Source organism: Carcharodon carcharias, chromosome 4 (genome assembly GCF_017639515.1).
Source record: "Carcharodon carcharias isolate sCarCar2 chromosome 4, sCarCar2.pri, whole genome shotgun sequence".
In the NCBI taxonomy this organism is placed as follows: Eukaryota; Metazoa; Chordata; class Chondrichthyes; order Lamniformes; family Lamnidae; genus Carcharodon; species Carcharodon carcharias.
Window position 1 is genome coordinate 153,419,103 of NC_054470.1, and position 23,914 is coordinate 153,443,016.

The 23,914-nt window shown below is 40.2% G+C and overlaps 1 protein-coding gene across 4 annotated transcripts in view; it reads left to right on the top strand.

The window, feature by feature from the left end:
• Positions 1 to 23,074, top strand: part of oclnb (occludin b) — a 41,006-nt gene extending 17,932 nt beyond the window's left edge. For all 4 annotated transcript variants that reach the window (XM_041186921.1, XM_041186922.1, XM_041186919.1 and 1 more), the window contains exons 5-9: positions 12,937 to 13,073; positions 13,589 to 13,801; positions 13,911 to 14,079; positions 16,549 to 16,590; positions 21,649 to 23,074. In XM_041186921.1, the coding sequence (XP_041042855.1) occupies positions 12,937 to 13,073; positions 13,589 to 13,801; positions 13,911 to 14,079; positions 16,549 to 16,590; positions 21,649 to 21,750 (663 nt within the window). In that variant the 3' untranslated portion in view covers positions 21,751 to 23,074. The remainder of the gene's footprint in view (positions 1 to 12,936; positions 13,074 to 13,588; positions 13,802 to 13,910; positions 14,080 to 16,548; positions 16,591 to 21,648) is intronic.
• Positions 23,075 to 23,914: the final 840 nt, after the last annotated feature.

The following is a 23,914-nucleotide window of genomic DNA, read 5'->3' on the forward strand; positions in this document are numbered from 1 at the left end:
ATGATGTTGTTTGAATTATTAATTTTTTCAAAGGTATTGAGAAAATATTTTTACTTTAATAATGGAGGGTTGCTAGTTTCTGCCAAAGGATCACATTCATCGAGCGAGATCATGCAAAATATTTGGATTCTGGAATTGTTGCGAATGAATAATTGGCGTGTGCCAATTATTAGTTAGCTAATGTTAAAATGCAGACACCTTGCTGAAATGAATTTTGCGCAATACTGTCTGAGATGTTTTCATGTAGTTAGTTTCTGGGTGTGCCTGTGAGCAAGTTTCGAAGGATGAATCTGTAATATGACACCAGTGCTCGTTTGTGTGGTTAAACCTTATACTTAAAAGAGATGAGGCTATCCTATGCATAGGAATTAAAGCCCTTGTAATGTCATTTCTTACAGCAGTAAATTAAGTTTTTGTAACTTTGATAATATTTACATTTAACTGTCATTTCAAGTCTTAGTTGAAACCTGCATTCCATTTGGAAAGGTTGAAGTGAACTACAATTTCTCATTTAACACCTGTCTCTATCCTGGCTCTGTTCACGTGCTAGATGATATTAAATTACATGTGCAGAACAGGTTCTTTTGACTATTTTGCAGTCCAGAAAGGAGAGTAGTTCTCCTTGACATCAAAAGGAGTTTAATTAGGATTATGAAATTAGTTTTTATAATGATTCTCTAACATTGCAAACAACATTCAATTGTCGTATAAAAAAGACTAAATAACAAATTAGACAAGTTAGTTTAATTGACAGAAAGTTCAGTTTTGAAAGCTGCCATGCTATTGATTTATATTATGAATTGAATTGAAACTTTATAGCTTAAATTCTGAGCTGAGCTTTCAACCTCTATGTTCTCTCCATCACAAAAACCACCAACCTCCTCTTTTGTAACATTTGTTTTCTCTGCTCCTGCTTCAGCCTGTCTACTGAAGAAACCCCAAACTGTGCTTTTGTTACCTGTAGTCTCAACTACTCGAATGCTATCCTGGCCAGCACCCCATCTTGCATCCTCCATAAACTTCAACTCAGCCAAAACTCTGCTCTGCACCTTCTAACACCAAATCCTACCCACCCACCACCATGGTACTTGTTGATCCACATTCCATCAATGCCTCAAATTTAAAATTCCTATTCTTTTGTGACATTCCTTCCATGATCTCAACTCGCCTTTCAAGCCTTATGGCCATTTAACTCTGATCCTCCAACTTTGTCTTTATAGGCATCCTCCAATCCTTTTGCCCTACTGGTGGTTATGCCATCAGATATCTAGGCCTTAACCTCTGGAGCTCTTTCCTAAATCTTAACTCCTGTAGCACCCTCCTTAAAAGTTACTTCTTGACTAAACTTTTAGTCATCCCTCCTAATATTTGTTCCTTTGTTTCGGAGTCAGTTTTTGTTCCCTTTACATGCTTTAGGGCTTATTCCTACCTGTTTTATGTGGGTTGCTGGTGTTGTTAGAATGAGTGATTTGAATTGTGAAATGTCTTAAATTTATAGTTGTCATTTCCTACACTGATCTAGAAATGTATTTCAGATTTGACGGCCACCTAAATTGACACAATGTAGTGGAACTTTTGTGGAGGAATATGGAATACAGTATTTATAATTTTAAAATTAATTTTAATATCCTCTTATTTTAAATAATGCCACTATTTTTCCGCTGCTTTCCACTATGTCTGGAACTCTTGTGTCACCTACAATATAGGTTAAATGCAGAACTACCTCATCAACCCAACTCATTGGAATGTCTGTTCATGTTCCTTTCACCATGTCAATTTTATTTTGGCTTCTGAATGACACTCACAATTTAATACAGCCTATGAATGCAAAAATATTGGAATAAATATAGAAACAAGAAAAGGCCTATCAACTCATGCAGGCCATGTTTCAGCACAGAAACTGGTTGTTCTTTTTACATCAAACCCACATTCCTGTTGAATCAAGCATTCATACAGTTCCCTCTATGAATGTTATTACGTTCTAACTTCATGGTTCTCTCTCCCAACATGCTCTGTTTGAATTTCATCATTCTGGTTTCCGCCCATTGCGTACAGAACCTTATTAAAGACCCCAGTGATATCTTCTGTGGCTGCAACGTAACACTTTTCTTTGTTTCTTCATGGTGTTCAATCATGCTATTGTTCTGCTGAACGCTCCACTGTGGTGTATCTCCTGGCACTGGACTCATATGTCTCCCCAGTAATGTCTTTTTCACCTTCCTCCTCCTCCTCCCCCCCCCCCCCCCCCCCCCCCCCTCGCCCCAGCATACTCATTCACTTACTCACCTACTGACCCACTTTGTAACTAAAGTTTTGTCTTCTCTCCTCTCCATTTACTGATTTACATATTGCCCCTTTGGCAACTTCATCTGTGTGCATAGTCAGTTATCATCTGTCTGCTGATACACCAGATCAAGCACTTCGCTTCCCTGCAGTCTACACATACCTCGGCTATCAGACCGCCTGTCCAATATTATCAGAGATAAGCTAGAATTTACTCTGATTAAGCATTGGGTACAAAAAGGGTTTTCATGTTGAACCTCTGCCAGAAACAGTATAATCTTGTTACTGACTCCACCTCTTTCCCCCAGGCTATGCCAGATGGTCTCCAACATCACTATCCTCTTTGCCCCTGGCTCTAGTTTCAAGTCCCATGTTCTGGCTACAACCAAGTCTTAACATCTATCTCTCTAATTTCTGTAGCCTCCCCCCTTACCTCACTCTCACTGAAACTACTTATTTCAAAACCTTTGAGTTACTGCCTAAGTATTCATTCCTCAAATTCTGGTCTTTTGTATATGACCTCTCCTTCATTTTTCACTTCAGTTGATTTCATTTGTCCATGGTAGAATTTTCTTTTTGTCTAAAATTTATTTCCAACTGCCTTTACCTTTAAAATCTTTAACCCTTTTTAAAATGGGAACACATTTATCATTATCTACTTGGAGGCAATGGGATAACTTGTTAACTGAACTCTGGCAGAGATGTTAGTCCAGTGCTAGTTGAAAATTAAATTACAATGAATCTATTTTTCTGTTTGTAATAAAGCAGAATTGACTAATTTTGAAATAGCTCTGTTTCTCCTCTATTCCACACTCCAATGTGAGTTGGTGCCTTGGGAGAGAAGTTGGAAGGAAAAATAAAATCATCAATTTCCAAAAAGTTTTGTTTGGAGTTTAGAAGAATGAGAGGTAACCTTATTTAAATATGAGAGATACTGAGGGGACTTGACAGTATAGATACTGGGAAGGTTGTTTCCACTTGTGGGTGAGACTAGAATTAGGTGACGCAGTTTAAGAATAAGAGGTCTCACTATTAAAACTGAGAAGAGAATTTTTTTTCTTTCAGATGGTCAGTATGTTGAATTCACTTCCCCAGAAAGCAGTGGAGGCTTGGTCATTGAATTTATTCAAGGCTGATTTAGACAGATTTTTGATAGACCAGGGAGTCAAGGTTTATGGGGGGCAGACAAGAAAGTGGAGTTGAGTCCACAACCGGATCAGCCATGCTCGGCAGAGCAGGCTCAAAGAGTCAAATAACCTACTCCTGCTGCTACGTTCCAGTGTTTTAAAGTATAATTACCATTGTGTCCCCGGGTAGGTAGCCCTTGGCATTGCACATACAAGACTCACTTGCTGGAAGTGAATTTTTCAATTCCAATTTGATCTTGGCAACTTGAGTTATAGTTTCCTCCCAACAATGAAGAGCAGGAATTCTTTACCGATTGAAGCCATTTTGGAATCTCTAGCTCACTTCAACTGGGGGAGGCGGTGGCATAGTGGTATTCCAGAGACCTAGGGTAATGCTCTGGGGACCTGGGTTCGAATCCCACCATGGCAGATGGTGAAATTTAAATTCAATAAGAATCTGGAATTAAAAGTCTGATGATAAAAGTCTGATTCATTAATGTCCTTGGGGAAGGAAATCTGCTGTCCTTGCCTCGTCTGGCCTACATGTGACTCCAGACCCACAGCAATGTGGTTGGCTCTTAAATGCCCTCTGAACAAAGGCAATTCGGAATGGGCAATAAAAGCTGGCTTAGCTGCCGATACCCGTATCCCATAAATGAATAAAAAAAACAAAACCTGAACTGGTGAATCATTTGGAATGAAAACAAGGGAAACTGGTTTTGTGGGCTATTGCTGGATTCCATCCTAATGTTTGAAACCAACACGTTGAAAAGCAAAAAGCAAAATTCTATGGATGCTGGAAATCTAGACCAAAAACAAAAACACCTGGAAAAACTCAGCAGGTCTGACAGCATCTGCGGAGAGGGATACAGTTAACCTTTTGAATGCGAATGACTCTTCATCAGAACTAAGGAAAAATAGAAAAGAAGTGAAATATAAGCTGGTTTTGGGGTGGGTGGGACAGGTAGAGCTGCATAGAGGGCCAGTGATAAGTGGAGATTGCCAAAAGATGTCATAGACAAAAGGACAAAGAGGTGTTGACGGCGGTGATATTATCTAAGAAATGTGCTAATGGGGACATTAAGGGTAGAAAGCAGAACGAGCAAGGTACAGAAAGCCCTAGAGGCTTGGTGGGGGAGGGGGGGGAATTGAAATAGGCTAAAAGGTAGAGATAAAACAATGGATGGGAATACATTTAATAATGGAAATAGGTGGGAAAAGAAAAATCTATATAAATTATTGGAAAAGGGGGGATCGGAAAGGGGGTGGGGATGGAGGGGAGAGTTCGTGATCTAAAGTTGTTGAACTCAATATTCAGTCTGGAAGGCTGTAAAGTACGTAGTCGAAAGATGAGGTGCTGTTCCTCCAGTTTGCGTTGAGCTTCACTGGAACATTGCAGCAGGCCAAGGATGGACATGTGGGCTTGAGAGCAGGGTGGTGTGTTGAAATGGCAAGCGACAGGGAGGTCTGGGTCATGCTTGTGGATAGACTGAAGGTGTTCTGCAAAGCGGTCACCCAGTCTGCGTTTGATCTCTCCAATGTGGAGGAAGCCACATTGGGAGCAGCGAATGCAGTAGACTAAATTGAGGGAAGTGTAAGTAAAATGTTGCTTCACTTGAAAGGAGTGTTTGGGCCCTTGGACTGTGAGGAGGGGGGAAGTAAAGGGGCAGGTGTTGCACCTTCTGCGGTTGCATGAGAAGGTGCTGTGGGTGGGGGTTGAGGTGTTCGGAGTGATGGAGGAGTGGACCAGGGTGTCCCGGAGAGAACGATCACTGCGAAATGCCACCGGGAGGTGAAGGGAAGATGTGTTTGGTGGTGGCATCATGCTGGAGTTGGCGGAAATGGCGGAGGATGATCCTTTGAATTCAGAGACTGGTGGGGTAATAAGTGAAGACAAGGGGGACCCTAGCATGGTTCTGGGAGGGAGAGGAAGCTGTGAGGACGGATGCGCGGGAGATGGGCCGGACACGGTTGAGGGCCCTGTCAACCACCTTGGGCAGAAAACCTTGGTTAAGAAGGAAGACATGTCAGAGGAACTGTTTTGGAAAGTGGCATCATCAGAACAGATGCGACGGAGGCGAAGGAACTGAGAGAATGGGATGGAGTCCTTACAGGAAGCGGGGTGTGAGGAGCTGTAGTCAAGGTAGCTGTGGGAGTCAGTAGGCTTGTAATGAATATTGGTGGACAGTCTGTCACCAGAAACTGAGGTCAAGGAAGGGAAGGGAAGTGTCAGTAATGGACCACGTGAAAATGATGGAAGGGTGGAAATTGGAAGCAAAATTAATAAATGTTTCCAGATCCAGACGAGAACATGAAGCAGCACCGAAGTAATCATTGATGTACCGTAGAAAGAGTTGTGGGAGGGGGCCGGAGTAGGACTGGAACAAGGAATGTTCCATATACCCCATAAAGAGACAGGCATAACTGCGGCCCATGCGGGTACCCATAGCCACACCTTTTATTTGGAGGAAGTGAGAGGAGTTTAAGGAGAAATTGTTCAGTGAGAGAACAAGTTCAGCCAGACAGAGGAGAGTAGTGATGGATGGAGATTGTTCGGGCCTCTGTTCGAGGAAGAAGCAGAGATCCCTCAGAGATCCCCTGGTGGGGGATGGAGGTGTAGAGGGATTGGACATCCATGGTGAAGAGGAAGCGGTTGGTGCCAGGGAACTGGAAATTGTTGATATGATGTAGGGTGTCAGAGGAATCATGGATGTAGGTGGGAAGAGACTGGACAAGGGGAGAGAGAATGGAGTCAAGATAGCAAGAAATGAGTTCTGTGGGTCAGGAACAGGCTGACACGATTGGTGTGCTGTGTTTGTGGATTTTGGGTAGGAGGTAGAAGCGGGCCGTCCAAGGTTGGGAGACTAAGGTTGGAAGCTGTGAAGGGAAGATCTCCAGAGGAGATGAGGTCAGTGACAGTCCTGGAAACAATGGCTTGATGTTCAGTGGTGGGGTCATGGTCCAGGGGGAGGTAGGAGGAAGTGTCTGCGAGTTGACGCTCAGCCTCTGCAAGGTAGAGATCAGTGCGCCAGACAACAACAGCAACACCCTTGTTAGCAGGTTTGATGACAATGTCAGGGTTGGACCTGAGACAACGGAGTGCGGCAAGTTGAGAGAGAGGTTAGAGTGGGTGAGAGGAGCAGAGAAATTGAGACGACTGATGTCACGCCGACAGTTCTCAATGAAAAGATCAAGAGAAGGTAAGAATGCAGAGGGAGGGGTCCAGGTGGAGGGACAATATTGGAGGCGGGTAAAAGGATCCATTGAACGGGGAGAGGACTCCTGCCTAAAGAAGTGAGCTCGGAGGCGAAGGCAGCAAAAGAAGAGTTCAGAATCGTGCCGAGCCCAAAATTCATTGAGATGAGGGCGTAAGGGTATGACACTGAGTCCTTTGCTGAGCACTCAACATTCAGCGTCAGAAAGGGGAAGGTCAGAGGGTATGGTGAATACACGGCCAGAGCTGGGATTAGAAGACGGGATGGGAACAGAGGGACGGGCAAGGGTGGAGGGTCCTGGATGGGTGTTGGTGTCGATGAGTTGTTAGAGCTTGCGTTCCTTTGCATCTGAAAGAAAGAGACAAAGTTTCTTGTTGAGGCGTCGGATGAGACGAAGAATAAAACGGAAATAGGGTGCATCGGCGCTGCTGGAGGTAGAGGTCGAGTGTGTTCATATGGCGGCGCATGGCACTATGTGTGAATCTCAGGAAAAGCAATTTGTAATTGCGAGTGTGTCTGTGTCTGGACTCTGTGTAAAGGTTTTAAGAATTTGCTTCATTGTCACTCAATTGTGTTTGCAAGGAACTGGGAGGCTGCTATTGGCTCATATTTAAGCAAAAATAAGTCTTCCCAACAAAATGTTTCAGCTGCAAGACATCTAAATTAAAATCAGAAAATGCTCGAGACATGCTGTAGATCGGGCACTATTGCTGAAGATGGGAAGGTAATGTTTATTTTTTTTCAGGTCTGTGACCCTTCAGCAAAGCACAGGGTTCTGTCGGATCATGGACCTGAAACATTAATCCTACCTTCTGTTCTCCACATTATTTCTTAGCCTTTTGTGTGCTTTACTACGTTTAAAGGTTTTATTACAGGTTTCCCAGCAATTGGTGGTTTTAATGAATCTGGAAAGGTTAACATAGGGTTATGAACAGGAGCTCTGAGGGGGAAAAAACCTCCAAGGCGAATATGAAACTGTCTTTACATCGGCGTTATTTAGATTTGATTCCTGGGGACTTGTGCTGGCATTTACACAACTAAATTCTCATATCCGAGCAACAGAAACTTAGCCCATAGAAGTTCCGGTACGTTATTCTGCCACCAGGACACCAGAAACTTATTCCTGGTGTCGTGGCCAATATTTATCCCTCAGCCTACATCTCTAAAACAGATGTTATGGGCATCACCACATTGCTATTTTTGGGAGCTTGCTGTGTGTAAATTGATTGCAGTGTTTCCTGCATTACAATAGCAACTACACTTAACATACTTCATTGGCAGTAAAGCACTTTTGGACATCCTAAGATTGCATTTATGTAGCACCTTTCACATTCAATCCCATCATTATGCTACGTTGTCTTCTGGGTGCTAATGTAATCGAATTTAGCATCTGTATAGTAAAGGTTTAAGTTGCTGTCCTCTGGAAACCAGGGTTGCCTATGTAAATTGTTAAATTTTATTGTGTACAGTTGAAAGAGGGAAAAGTAATTTCTACTTTTCACGAAACAAAACCAAAGTATTGCAAATACATATCGGGTCCCTGAGCATCTATAAAAGATAATAAAAACAAAATGCTGGAAAAACTCAGCAGGCCTGACAGCATCTGTGGAGAGAGAAATGGAGTTAATGTTTTGAGTCCGTATGAAGCTGCTTCAGAAGAAGAGTCATACAGACTCAAAACATTAACTTTGCTTCTGTCTGCACAGATGCTGTCAAGTCTCCTGAGTTTTTCCAGCATTTTCTGTTTTTATCTCAGATTTCCAGTAGTATTTTGCTTCCATAAAAAGATAATATTTGTCAGACTGAAAGAAAAGTGAATATTTTAATTGGTGTAATGGGGTAAAGAAGCCGCTGGCAATCCAATGACAGAAGCAGTTAATCAACTGATTGAGCTGCAGATTCCTAAATATAAGACGTTTCTTCAGAGTTCCAGCATCCGAAATATTTTGCTTTTATTAAATAGAAGACAGTTGGATTGGATGATCATCTCAATGAGGCAACGGAAAGCCATTAACAGAACAAGAGAGCATGAGAGGCCAATACAAAGAAAAAGGCAAGGAAATGAAGGAAAATATATACATACACTTACACATTTGCAACCTGTAGTGCAGGTTTACCAGTCCTGAAAGAGAAAAAGCCAGTGAATTTTAATAAGCATGTGCACTATATCACAAGGGAATAATGTATGCATTTCATACTATGTTTGTGTACTATTGTGTATATTTTTTAAAAATGAATGAAATATTAATTAAGGATGGATTCTTAAAGAAAATTGACACGAAAAATTAAAAACCACAAAGCTATCTAATGTTTGAATGGAGGAACTAAAATGGATTTGACCTTTCCAAATTCTATTTCTAGCCCCCCCCCCTCCTCAACCTTATTCATGCCCCCCCCCATCAAAGATTAAATTGCTGTAGTGCTACCATAAGGATTTGTACCTGCAACTCTCCCATACTGAAATACTGATCTCTGACATGTTGCTATGGAAAAGCAGCTTGGTGTCACCTAATCACTAGTTCTCAATTACCTATCTACATTTCCAGCCTCCTTCATATCCTGTACAATGGAGTTTGGTCTTCCAACTTGGTTTGATAGAGCATTTTTTTAAGAAAGTAGACAAGATGATTCTCAAAATTATTGGTTGGCTATAAATTAACATTGTAAAGGCTTCAGAGCTGATCAACTGCTTAGATTGTGCATGTATTTTTTTTTAAAGTTTGCAAATATGGTCAGATTTCTGAATTGGATGTATTACATAGAATTTCCAGCACAGGCCATTCAGCCCAAATAGTCTGTATCTTTGTTGATGCTCCATACGGGCCTCCTCCAATTCTACTTCATCCAATTGCCATTAGCATATCCTTCTTTCGTTTCTCACTTGTACTTATCTGGTTTCCCCTTAAATGCATTCATGCTGCTCAGCTCAGCTACTCTCTGTAGTAGTGAGTTCCACATTCTATCTACTCTCTGGCTGAAGAAGTTTCTCCTGAAATTCTTCTTGGATTTATTGACAACTGAAGTAGAGAGCAGTTTTAACAAGTTCTCACAAAAGACCACATTTGTCCTCAGTGTTTCTGGCTCAAGAGAAGAAAAATCATCCAGAGTTCTTGTTCCTAATTTCTGTCCAATGATTCTTACTAGTAAGTGGACAGGAATTATTGATGGTGCCCTTACAGTCAAATAGCCAGCCTACAGACTGTTTTTGATGGCACAGAACAATGGTTATTTGGGTGAATCTGGTAGAATAGTAGGAGAAAATGAGGGAGAATTGGCAAAATGAATCCTCGTGCAAATGGTAGTAGAAATAGAGATGAGTCTGGAAATCCATTCATACACATTGTATGACACATTTAGGGTGCAAATCTGTCTTGTGCACAAAAAAGTCATAAATCTGTTACAGGTCCTCTGCAAAGGAAGAGAGAGAAAATGCATTAATAGTTGGGTTGGGTCCTTTCTTCTGAGGTTAAGTCTGTTTTGTGTCAGTTTAATTCAAGAAATGGGATATGACTGAAGCTGTATGTGATCTGTATTGGTACAGATGATTTTTTTTTTAAAAAAACCGTTGTGCAAAGCATTTGTGAAAATTCAATACTGTTTATAACAAATGAAATGGGAGGTTGGTGATAGCAAATCATTTTATTTTATATGTTGGTGCTCACCAAAATGCCCTTTTGTTTATGGCTAGGAGCTAATTTTTGATGAAGTAAATATTTTTCCAACATTTAATGCCAGGAGCTTTACAGTATTTGCTTATATTAATGAAGTAACTTGTATATATTGTATATGGTTTTGGTTATTACCAAAATAGTTTCTGGAAAAATGCAAATCAGTATCTATAAAGAGAGAAGATTGGTTAATGTTTCAGTCATGGGCCCTTCATCAAAATAAATATACCATGTTTACATTGTCTTTTAAGAACCTTAGATGGGAAGAATCATCCTTAGCGTGTTTCATATGTGCAAAATGTTGCAAGGTGAAAAATTTGGATATTGAGGAAAGAAAATTCAAACTTTGAATGCAGCCAACATGTAAGCTGCCTAACCCTGGCAACTGTTTGAACGTAAGCACAGTCATTTGCAGGCTTGGTGTTGCTGTTGACCACATGTGTACAAATGAATATTCGAATTAGAAGCAGGAGTAGGCCACTCGGCCCCTCAAGTCTACTCCGCCATTCAATAAGATCATGACTGATCTGATTGTAACCTCAACCGCATGTTCCTGCCTACCCCTGATAACCTTTCATACCCTTGTCAATCAAGAATCTAGCTCTGTCTTAAAAGTATTCAAAGACTCTGCATCTGCTGCTTTTTGAGGAAGCGAGGCCCAAAGACACTCAACTCTCTGAGAGAAAATTTCTCCTCATTTCCATCTTAAATGAGCGACCCCTTATTTTTAAGCAGTGACGCCCCCGTTCTAGATTCTCCCACAAGAGGAAACATCCTCTCCACGTCCACCCTGTCAAGCCCCCTCAGGGTCTTAAAGGTTTCAATCAAGTCACCTCTTACACTTCTAAATTCCAGTGGATACAAGCCTAAACTGTACAACCTTTCCTCATAAGTCAAATCACTCATTCCTGGTATTAGTCTAATAAACCTGCTGTGAACTGCTTCTAACGCATTTACATCTTTCCTTAAATAAAGAGACCAGTACTGTACACAGTACTCCAGATGTGGTCTCACCAGTGCCCTGTATAACTGAAGCATAAGCTCCCTACTTTTGTGATCAATTCCCTTCCCAATAAATGATAACATTCTATTAGCTTTCCTAATCACTTGCTATACTAGCCTTTTGTGATTCATACACCAGAAGACTTAGATCACTTTGAATCTCAGAGCCCTGCAATCCCTCACCATTTAGATAATGTTTCTTCCTGCCAAAATGAACAATTTCACATTTTCCCACATTATACTCTATTTGCCAGAACTTTGCCCATTCACTTAACCTTTTGTAGCCTCCTTATGTCCTCTTCACAGTTTACTTTCCTACCTATCTTTGTGTCACCAGCGAGTTTAGCAATCATTCCTTCGGTCCCGACATCCAATTCAATTCTATAAATTGCAAAAGGTTGAGGCCCCAGCACTGATCCTTGTGGCACACCACTCGTCACATCCTGTCAACTGGAAAAAGATCCATTTATGCCAACTCTCTGCTTCCTGTTTGGTAGCCAATTTTCTTTCCATGCTAGTATGTTACCCCCTACACCATGAGCTTTTATTTTCCGCAATAATCTTTGATATGACAATTTATCAAATGTCTTCTGGAAATCTAAATACAGTACACCCACCAATTCCCCTTTATCCACAGTGCATGTGACTCCTTCAAAGAACTCCAATAGGTTAAATATGATTTCCCTTTCACAAAACCATCAAGACTACTTATTTCCAGTTCAGTAACCTCATTCAATTCTGCCCTGGCCTCGGCTCTTCTGCTGCTGAAACTCTCATCCATGCCTTTTGTTAACTCTAAACTTAAGTATTCTATTGCTTTCTGGCCGGCTTCCAATCTTTCATCCTTTTATAAACTTGAATTTGCTTAAAACTTTGTGCAATACAGGCAGCACGGTCCATTTACCCATTTTGCCCCTATGCATTGGCTCCTAGACAGGCAACACCTCAATTTTAAAAATTCCCATCCTTGTTTTCAAGTCCATCAGTGGCCTAGCTACTTTTTTTTCCATAATTCCTCCAACCCCGGAGATCTCTGCTCCTTCAATTCTGCCCTTTCTTTGCATTCCTGATTTTAATTGCTCCATCATTGGTGTTTGTGGCTTCAGCTATCTAGGCCCTAAGCTCTGGAATACCCTCCCTAAACATCTTTGCCTCTCTACATCTCTTTAAGATATTCCTTAAAACCTACATTTTTGATCAAGCTTTTGCTCATCTTCCCTCTTACTACTTTTAAAAGTTTGGAACCAAATTTTGTTTGATAATGCTTCTGTGAGGCATCTTCAGAGGCTTTACAATAGTAAAAGCATTCTATCCATGTGTGTGCAAACAGCACATGTGTCTGGCCTTCCTGGATAATGTTATGTTAGAGTATTTGATAACCATGAACAATCCCCATTCTGTTCATTTTCCCAATCTGGGCAGTCACTGATGGCAGGCTACAGGAGGCACTTGGAGTCTTGGGCATAGCAATTTGTCCAGCAACTCGGTAGCAGAGGTGTCAAGGCTGAATCAATCAAAAATATGTTGCAAAAAAGGAAACACTAAATGGAAAAAGACTTACTTTTGATAAACATTTATAGAAAAAGTATTACCTTTTTTTTTGAAAAGAATATTTCTACATAATTTTCTTACCCATTCAAGGTAAATAATGTGTCTGGGGTTCCTGAGGAGCTAACACAAGATGGATATCCTTACAAACCTAATGGTTCCCTGTATGACCCAGACTATGAGCCCAACAGAGAAAACAGAACACAGCCTAATGATGTCCGACCTACTCAGTAAGTACAGGTTGTTCTTGGAATCTTGATTAGTATTACTTCTTGCTGTCTATAGTTTCAGTCCATTCTTATTTACTGGCTTGTTTGTAATTTTAAATGCTTACGTGCTTCCAAATATAAACAAGATGATCTCATCTAATTCTGCCCTCTTGAGGCCTAGTGTTGCTCAATTACATATAGCCTGACATCACATCTCTAAATGGCTCTTTAAAGTTGTGTAAAAACAATCACTCAGGCATTGTTTTTTGTTCTCTTTCATCCTGTCTTGTAAATGATTCATATTGAAGTACAAGTGAGGTGCTGAAATCCTGCTAATGTAAATAGAATTATTACCCCATTGTGAGTCAGTTCTTTTCCTAAGCACAGTTGAGGAGAGTGATGCACTGAGATCACCTTTGGCATCAGTTGCTACAGATTCCAATTGTAAGAGCATGTTAAAAGTGCTGCAAACTAATCTGTTTAATGCATTGGCTGGCATAAAGTTTCATGTTTCTGCTTTAAAACTTTCGTTGCAGCATTCCTGAAGTTTCGGTTCCACTAATGCATGAGCGGCCAACTCAACATACATCCAGCAGAGAATCTGATGAAAGCAAGCCTTCTTCACAGAGGAAGCCACCTAGGAAGAGGAGGCCGGGTAGAGCAAAAAGACTAGAGAATGAGGACTACGAAACAGATTATACAACTGGTGCAGAATCCTGTGATGAACTGGATGATGATGATTTGGAAAGGTATTAAGAAACTTCTTGTGAGGCCATTTTGCCAATTATGAAAGAATGTAACTCTCTCCCATCTTTCTGTGAAACTATAGTGTTAATAAGTATTGAACTTCATTTGCAGTCAATACCCACCAATCACCTCAGATCAGCAGAGACAAAATTATAAGAGGGAGTTTGACAATGATCATCAGCAATACAAGCGTCTACAGGCTGAACTGGATGAAATCAACAAACAGTTTTCACAGTTGGACAAGCAGATTGATGAAACTGAGGATGACGAGCAGTACCAGGTATTTCTTGAATCTTTGAACATAAGAAATAGGCCACTCAGCCCCTCAAGTCTACTTCGCCATGCAGTAAGATCGTGGCTGATCTGCTCGTGTTTTGAATTCTACATTGCCATCCACCCCCAATAACCTTTGCTGCCCTTGCCTAACAAGAATCTATCTACTCTGCCTTAAAAATATTAAATGACCCCACCTCCACCACCTTCAGAGGCAGAGTGCTCCAAAGTTACACAACTCTCTGGAGAAAATTTCTCCTCATCTCTGTCCTAAAAGAGCAACTCTTAATTTTTAACAGTAAACCCTAGTTCTGGACTCACCCACAAGAGGAAACATCTTTCCATGCCTACCTTGTCGAGGCTGGTCAGGACCTTATACACTTCAATCAAGTCACCCCTCACTCTTCTAAACTCCACTGGAAACAAGCCCAGTCTGCTAACCTTTCTTCCTAAGACAACCCGCTTGTTCCAGGTATCAATCTAGTAAACATCCTCTGAACCGCCTCCAACGCATTTACATCCTTTCTTAAATAAGGAGACTGAAATTGCACACGGTATTCGAGATACGGCCTCACCAATGCCCTGTATAACTGAAAGCATAACAACCTTACTTTTATTATAAGAGGAATTGAACATAAAGGATAGCATTCTATTAGCCACCTTAATTACTTGCTGTACCTGCATACTAACTTTTTGTGACTCATGGACAAGAACACCTAGATCCCTCTGCACCTCGGAATTCTGCAGTCCCGGTTGAGGCCCCGGCACAGCCCCCTGTGGGGGACTCCACTTGTCACATTCTGCCAAGACCCATTTATGCATGCTGTTTTCTGTCAGCCAGCCAGTCTTCTATCCATGCTAATATGTTACCCTTACACCATAGGCTTTTATTTTCCACAATAACCTTTGATATGGCGCCTTATCAAATGTCTTCTGGAAATCCAAGTACAGCATGTCTACGGGCTCCCCTTTATTCACAGTGCATGTTACTTCTTCAGAGAACTCCAATAAATTGGTTAAACATGAATTCCCTTTCACAAAACCATGCTGACTCTTTTGTATTATCTTGAGCCCTTCTAAGTGTCCAGCTATAACCTCCTTAATGATCGATTCTAACACCTTTTCCATGACAGACATCAAGCTTACTAGCCTATAATTTCCTGTTTTCTGCTGCCTTGATTTCTTGAATAGAGGGGTTATATTTGCTACTTTCCAGTCTGATGGAACCTTTCCAGAATCTAGTGATTGTAATTTCACCAAGTTTCCCCTCTCCCTTCCACCTCCAGATTTACAGCTATTACTAGAATGCTTTTTTGTATCCTCCATAGTGAATACAGAAGCAAAATATTTGTTCGTTTCATCCACCACTTCCTTATCTACTATTAACTTCCCATTGTCACTCTCTAGAGGACCAGCACTCACCATACTTTTTTCCTTTTTAAGTACCTATGGCAACTCTTGCTACCTGTTTTTACATTTGATGCACACAACCCTCAAAGGACCTAAGTGCCGTTTGCATGGTTTTACTTGCTTTTCTCACATTTGGCACTAAGTGTTGGTCATGTTTTGATTTACACTGACAGGAGACTGCTTGCTTTTCCTCCTTGTATTTAAATGTTTAAGTCCTTGCAAGAGGGAAACTCACTGGGATACACATAATGTGAGCAAAAGTTGGTGTGAATGTGAAAATCGGAATACCAATTTCACACTTGCATTGACTTTTCTTCCATAAAATGAAAGGCCAGAGGAAAATATATCCATTTATTTACGATGTCTGTGATTTATCTCAATGTTGACACAAGGAACATTATTTGGGGAGTTTGAAGTCCAAATATGCACCTTTTAGGAAACTTCTATTTGTTTGGACTCGCATGAACATTGGATGGCCAAGCAGCCATTCTTCATTTGGACAGTTTGATGATAAGTATTGATAGACATAGAAGGGGCAGCATCACAACCTGGCCGAAGCACATCCTCACCTGACTTCAGTGCATAATTTCTTGGAGGAATTGGAGGATAACAATCAGGAGTGCGAGCCTGATTTTTTTTCGCCACTCCTTTGCAAACCCAAGAAGCAGCCAATTGTAGCACCCCTGTTGCTGGCCCAGCTGAAATCTGGTATCTTGCCAAAAATTGTAGATCACTCCTGGCTCCGTAATGTGCTGTCTTTGTCAATTAAGCCATCAGGGTACCAAAGAATGATTATAAATGAAACATTTATATTGTTGAACTCGGACATGATCAGGGGTTCATCCACGAATTGAGGGACAGACGCTGCTGCTGGCCAATCTCAATCTTGAAAATTTCAATGGACTCAGCATTCACAGCCTTGTGATGGGAGAGTTTGTATGGTATATTTGCATGGTAGTTTGTGAATCTAACATAATTCAATTGTTCAAACAAAACTTTAAAATGTTCATGAAGTCCAGAAAACATTACTTTGTGCTTAATGTTTCTTTTCTACCTCTGTCTTCAGGCTGTTGCTGCTGAATATAATAGTCTAAGGGAAGTGAAGAATGTGAGTCATCTAAAATCTACTAATCGTTTAGTATAAAACTTCAATTATGTTGGGTGAACTCTTCCCACTGACATAAGCTCTTAGCAAGAAATACCTGCATTTATTTTTTCTTTTTGATTTACATCATGGAACAGTATCCATGTAATTTAGTTATTTTCCATGGTAATTCTCTCCTACCAAACAATTAGTCAGTAAATGATGCTTTGGGGGCTTATCACTTTTTCCACTCCCAATTTTGTAGACTATTTGTCCTAGACTTTGAAAACTAATTTGAGAAATACCTACGGCAAGGAAATTTCATGCTACGTGAACCTTTTAACTACTTGGAATATTTCTTTCAGCACTTTATTTATTCTAGTATTTGCGTATTCTCATTTAGCTTGTTGCCCCAATGAAGCTGCTGCTTAATTAAAGGTAGTGAAGATATTGTCCAATGTGCAAAAGTGTGGGGGTTGCAGTAGGTATGCAGACTAGGGAAATGTTATTTGTACGCGTACCTCTCCCAGTGGTATGGTATGTGTTTCCTTGCAGCTGAGTTTAACAGGTCAACTTGAGTAAAACCACACCTTTCTGCTGTCAGTTGAAGCTATGACCCTTTACTTCAGAGCTTCCAAAATCAGCATTCTTGTCACTGTTATTATTTTCACATTGGTTTCAAGAAGTAAGCAGATAGCAACTATTTAATAAATTTAATTTCCCTACTTCTTGCCTGTCAATAAGTTCTATTCAAAGCATAGATTAGGTATAATAAGATGTCCCATCTGACCCCAACAAAGTACTTCAACCAAAAGCCATCCTCTAGTTATTTTTTTCAGGTGAGATTTTCAGTTTAGTGGTTGTACAGGCAGTTTAGTGTTACATAACTCAGGAACTGAACTGAGTGACTAAGCTCATTTCCTGGAGATCTCTGCTACCAATGAGTCGATGTCATTAATGTCTATAATGTTATTGGAAATCATTGTTAAATTGGAATTGCAGTGGGGTCTGTGTCTGTGCGTCTTAACTGGATTAAAGCCACTTAGTCTGGTTGCTTTGATGTATAATAGTTTGAGATGTTAATTTAGATAAATGTAAGGAGGATAAGGTAAAGTGTCAATTTGTCTTTGTTGAATAAACCATTCAAAAGAATAGGTAAAATCACGCACCTAACTGGGAGACACCAAACAAATGTGTTTATATTATTTATAAAATTGGTGGAATGAAAAGATTATTGTTAGAAGAGAAAAAAATAAAAAACCTAGTAATACAATGGAAAATTTACATTCAAAGGAAAAGCTAGGTATAAACAGAAAGGAGTTTGTGCGTGTGTGAGTCAGAAGCATTTAAGATCTAACCAGCCTGTAAGCCTTCAACTGTGTCTGCAAAGGAAACAAATTGAAAGGAACCTCATTTTGAATTCAGAAGGTCAAATGTGTTTTGCTGGTGCCTATGGGTTACTGTTGCCTTGGTGAAGATTTACCTGGGAATGATTAATTTGAGGATTTGTTTAAAAGTTATTGTGGTAGTAATTTCTAAGCATGTGTATGTTTAATTTGTTGAATTAATAAATGTTTAATTTAGTTTTATATAAAAAACTTTTCAAGGCTTGTGGTCATAGAGTTCTACAGCACAGAAAAAGACCCTTCAGCCCATCGAGCTGTGCCAGTCAAACAAGTACCTAACTATTCTAATCCAATTTTCCAGCACTAGGCCCATAGCCATGTATGCCATGGCATTGCAAGTGCACATCCAAATACTTCTTAAATGTTATGAGGGTTTCTGCCTCTACCACCCTTTCAGGCAGTGAGCTCCAGATTCCCACCGCCCTCTGTGTGAAAAAATTCTTCCTCATATCCCCTCTAAACCTCCTGCCCCTTACCTTAAATCTATGCCCCCTGGTTATTGATCCCACCACCAAGGGGAAAAGTTCCTTCCTGTCTAACCTATCGATGCCCCTGATAATTTTATACACCTCAATCATGTCCTCCCTCAATCTCCTCTGCTCCAGGGAAAATAACCTCAGTCTATCCAATCTCTCCTCATAACTAAAACTCTTCAGCCCAGGCAACATCCTGGTAAATCTCCTCTGCGCACTCTCTAGTGCAATCACATCCTTCCTATAATGAGGATTCCAGAACTGCACACAATATTTTACCTGTGGCCTAACCAGTGTTTTAAACAGTTCCAGCATATCCTCCCTGTGCTTGCCTTTATTAGCCAAGGCATAGAATGTAAGTATCCCATATGCTGCCTTAACCACCTCATCTACCTGTCCCGCTACCTTTAAGGGACTGGTGGACATGCACATCAAGGTCCCTCTGATCCTCGGTACTTCCCAGGATCCTACCATTCATCGTGTATTCCCGTAGCTTGTTTGTCGTGCCCAAGTGCATCACCTCACACTTATCTGGATTAAATTCCATTTGCCACTGATCAGCCTATCTGACCAGCCCATTTATATCCTCCTGTAATCTAAGACCATCCTCCTCACTATTTACTTGTTATCCGTGAACTTACTGATCAACCCTCCTACATTCAAGTCTAAATCGTTTATATATACCACAAACAGCAAGGGATCCAACACCAATCCCTGTGGAACCCCACTGGACACAGGCACCCAGTCACCCATCCCTCGACCATCACCCTCTACTTCCTGCCACTTAGCCAATTCTGGATCCAATTTGCCAAATTCCCTTGGATCCCATGAGCTCTTATCTTCGTTATCAGATTACCATGCAGGACTTATCAAAAGCCTTGCTGACGTCCAAGTAGACTACATCAAATGCATTGCCCTCATCCACACACCTGGTCACCCCTTTGAAAAATTCAATCAGATTGGTTAGACATGACCTCCCCTTAACAGAACCATGCTGACTATCCTTGATTAATCCCTACCTCTCCTAGTATAGATTAATTCTGTCCCTCAGAATTTCTTCCAATAGTTTCCCCACCACTGAGATAAGACTGACTGGCCTGTAGTTCCCTGGTTTACCCCTTCCTCCCTTCTTGAATAACGGTAACACGTTGGCTTTCCTCCAGTCTTCTGGCACCTCTCCTGTGCCAGAGAGGTATTGAAAGTTATTGTCAGTGCCCCTGCTAACTCCTCCCTTGCCTCACACAAGAGCTTGGGATACATTTCATCCTGGCCTGGAGATTTATCTACTTTTAAGCCTGCCAGATCGCTTAGAACCTCCTCCCTTTCTATGCTAATTTCTGTAATTAGATTACAGTCCTTCTGCCTCATTTCCATACCCACGTTGTCCCTGTCACTTGTGAACACCATAACAAAGTATTCATTTAGAACCCTACCTACGCCTTCTGGCTTCACACACAAATTACCACTATGGTCCTTAATGGGCCCTATTCTTTCCCTAGTTATCCTCTTACTCTTAATGTAATTGTAAAATAACTTTGGATTTTCCTTTATTTTACCTGCCAATGTTTTGACATGCCCCCTTTTTGCTCTCCTAATCTCCTTTTTAAGTTTCCCCCTGCACATTCTATACTCCACTAGTGCTTCTGCTGTTTTGAGCCTTCGGTATCTACCATAAGCCTCCTTTTCTCTTTATCCAATCCTGTATATCCCTCGACATCCAGGGTTCCCTGGATTTGCTGGTCCCACCCTGTGTCTTTACTGGAATATGTTGGCCCTCTACTCTCCCTATTACCTTCTTGAATGAGTCCCACTGCTCTGATGCAGATTTACCTAAAAGTAGCTGCTCCCAGTCCACTCTGGCAAAATCATATCTGATCTTATTAAAATTGGCCTCCCCCCAATTTAGAACTCGATTTCTGGCCAATCCTTGTCCTTTTCCATAACAACCTTGAAACTAACGGAGTTATGATCACTATCTGCAAAATGCTTCCCCACTGATACCTCTACCACTTGCCTAAAATTAAGTCCAGGACTGCCAGCTCTCTTGTCAGACCTTCTACGTACTGGCTTAAAAAGCTCTCCTGGATGCATTTTAAGAATTCCGTTCTCTCTAAACCTATCACATTATGACTAACCCAGTTAATGTTAGGGAAAGTTGAAATCCCCCACTATTACTACCCTATTATTTTTACACTTCTCTGAAAATTGCCTACATATCTGTTCTTTTATTTCTATCTGACTATTTAGGGGCCTATAGTACACTCCCAACAATGTGATTGCTCCTTTTTTTGTTTTTCAGTTCTACCCAAATGGCTTCATTTGAGGAGCCTTCTAAGATGTCATCTGTCCTTACTGCTGTAATTGGTTCCTTGATCAATATTGCGATACCCTTTCGTCTTTACCTCCTTCCCTGTTTTGCCTAAAGACAAAATATCCTGGAATATTGAGCTACCAATCCTGCCCCTCTCTCAACCATGTCTCTGTGACAGCAACAACACCATACTTCCATGTGTTAATTTGTGCCCTCAACTCATCTGCCTTATTTGTCAGACTCTTTGCATTAAAATAAATACCATCCAACCTTGCCAAACTCCCTTGTGCCTTAACTGGTCTATAATTTTTATGCCTTCCAGATTCACTTGCTCTCTCTTCTAATTTTGGCTGTGCATCTTCCCTTGTCGAACATCCTCTCAGGATCCCATCCCCTTGCCAAGTTAGTTTAAATCCTCCTCAAAAGTACTAGCAAACCTCCCCACAAGGATGTTGGTGCCATTCCAGTTCAGGTGCAACCCGTCCGCCTTCTATAGCCCCCACTGCCCCCAGAAACCGTCCCAATGTCCCAGAAATCTAAAGCCCTCCCTCCTGCACCATCTTGGTCTTATTCCTGAATTCAGAGCTGAATCTCAAACATACCAATTGAAAATATAGATTATGATAGTTGTTCAAGTTTCCCTCTGGAATTTAAACAACTTGGCCCTTACCAACTGCTGTGTCATTAACAGGAGATCATATCAGTATGAGCTAGATCTATGCTATGCAGTTTTCTAACCAATATTTCACAAAGCTTTCAAGGATTCAGTTCACCTTTGCAATTTGTTATTTGATTATCTGACTTTTCTCTTGTCATAGGAATTTTTGGTAAATATTGGTCATCTTTATTAATATTATACTACATTCTCCAGACATTTGATTTTTTTTTTCAGTCTGCTGATTATCAGGAGAAGAAGAAGCTTTGCAAGCAGCTTAAGATGAAATTGTCTCACATCAAACAAATGGTCAGCAACTATGACAGCCAGAGATCCTGAATGCCAAATTCTGCAGCTACTGTCACAGTTTCACTGGAAATTAAAACTGAGCATTTATTTCCCTGCAGGGTGGCCATTTATTGTATCACATGAAATGTAATGCCAGAAGTTTTATGGGCCAAAAAAAAACAATTGCGTGGTTTAAATGTTTTCCTACAGAGTATCCCCTGATAGGTTTTAAAACATTTTTTCTCTTACTGAGGCAGAGAGAGAGTTTTTAAACAATTAGAACTTGGTAAACTTTTGTTATAATTTGAATTGTTTGATGGAAAACATTTTTAATGTGATTTGTAAATAGGACAAAAGATCTACTTTGCATAAGGCATTTGAAATGATTATTGGTACTTAGGTCTACTAAAGCTCCATACATCCAGCTTAAATAGAACACATTATATGTAGATGTATAAAAACAAAAAAACTGCAGATGCTGGAAATCCAAAACAAAAACAGAATTACTTGGAAAAACTCAGCAGGTCTGGCAGCATCGGCGGAGAAGAAAAGAGTTGACGTTTCTAGTCCTCATGACCCTTCGACAGAACTATGTTCATTTTGTTATGTGCAATGATTATTTCTCATTGTGAGGGATTTGCCTAAATCATCAGGGCTGATTCTCTGACCAAGTTTTTGATGCTATTTAGTCACATAAATAGCATTAATATTGTTCTTAAACATCTCATTCTGTAAATATTGAAATTGGAAGAAATACTATAGACTGTTACCAATAATGCATCAGAAATAATCTATTCAGGTAACATCTGTTGATGTGAGTCAACAAAAGTTGAAGCTCAGTTGTGGTTTTATATATATGTATAAGTTTTAAGATTATGTAAATGTTCAGATATGTAAAAATGTTTTAACTATGTTTTAATACTGGACAACTAATCAGGGATTTTTTGGCAATATAATTAGAAGATGGGTACTGATGGGTAATGTTATAATAGCCTACCTTTTATACCATATCCAGGGTAAATAACTGAAAGGAAATACAGCTGAAACTTGGATGCAAGTTATTTTTTTTATTGTTGGACAAATTCAATATTTTGTTTCCATAATAAGTACATATCTTTGTTTAATGTTACATTACAAGGAGTTTTGCTGTATTTTCAAGATACTTAAGATAAATTTGCAGAATGTCTTAGTGAAACCTCTGAATATAAAAAAAACGTCTCATTTTAATAGTTGCCTGCTCTGTTTACATATACCAGGATGAATTCTTAAAATTAGTTTGTTTTATCTTTTGCTAAAATTTGGCAATATGCATTTTTAAATTTTTTTAAAATCCTCTGTAACCATTAAATAAATACTCCAATGGTTTGATCACAAACCCTAGGTTATAATGTTCTTCAATTTTAATACTAATGCATTTGCTTATTGAAATATTTTCATCATTTTACAACAGCTTGTATTTATGTAGCACCTTTAGCTATTTTATAGAAGAAAAATTAATGCCAAGTGATGGAAGGGTTACAAGAGAATGACAAAGCATGGTCAGAAAGAATACTTTTGTGGATGCTTTTAAAGGAGGAGAAAGCAGCAGCAAAGCAAAGAGGTTTTAGGGAGAGAATTAGAGTAAGGATGAGAGTTTATGTAAAAGGTTATAGTTGAAGGACCAAAGCATGTACGACAGAAGAAGTTTAGAAAGTGGAGAATTTTGAATGCACAGGTGTGTGTGCGCATGTGTTGTGGGGAGGGGGGGTGGGTTGTGGGTGTGCTGCATGCAAGGAAATCAGTTGAGGTCATTGATTTATGAGGTGCAAGATTGGATGCTGTTGATGGTTGTGGATGAGTTGGGGATTAATGAGGGTAGAACTTGGAACAGGTGAGGCCAGGCTGCAGGTTATGAAAGCATGGTAAATGCTTTTGGCAATGGTTGGGGGTATGATGCTTAAGAGGCAGTTGCTCAAGCTTTCTGTATCCCAATGATATATTCAGGGACACTAAACCCCTAAATATATTATGTTTTCATTCCCGCTTGAAGGTGTTGTCTTGTGGCAGCCATTGGCCAAAGTCTTGAGTTTCTACATAAATTACAAACATACACCTTTAGAGAGAGGGAAGGGCCTGCACAAAGAAGCTTATAATATGCTAACCCCTTTGATATTTAAATCCAATTTTTATTTGATTAGGAAAATTCCCAGTTCCCACCATTTCATTACAACTGCAC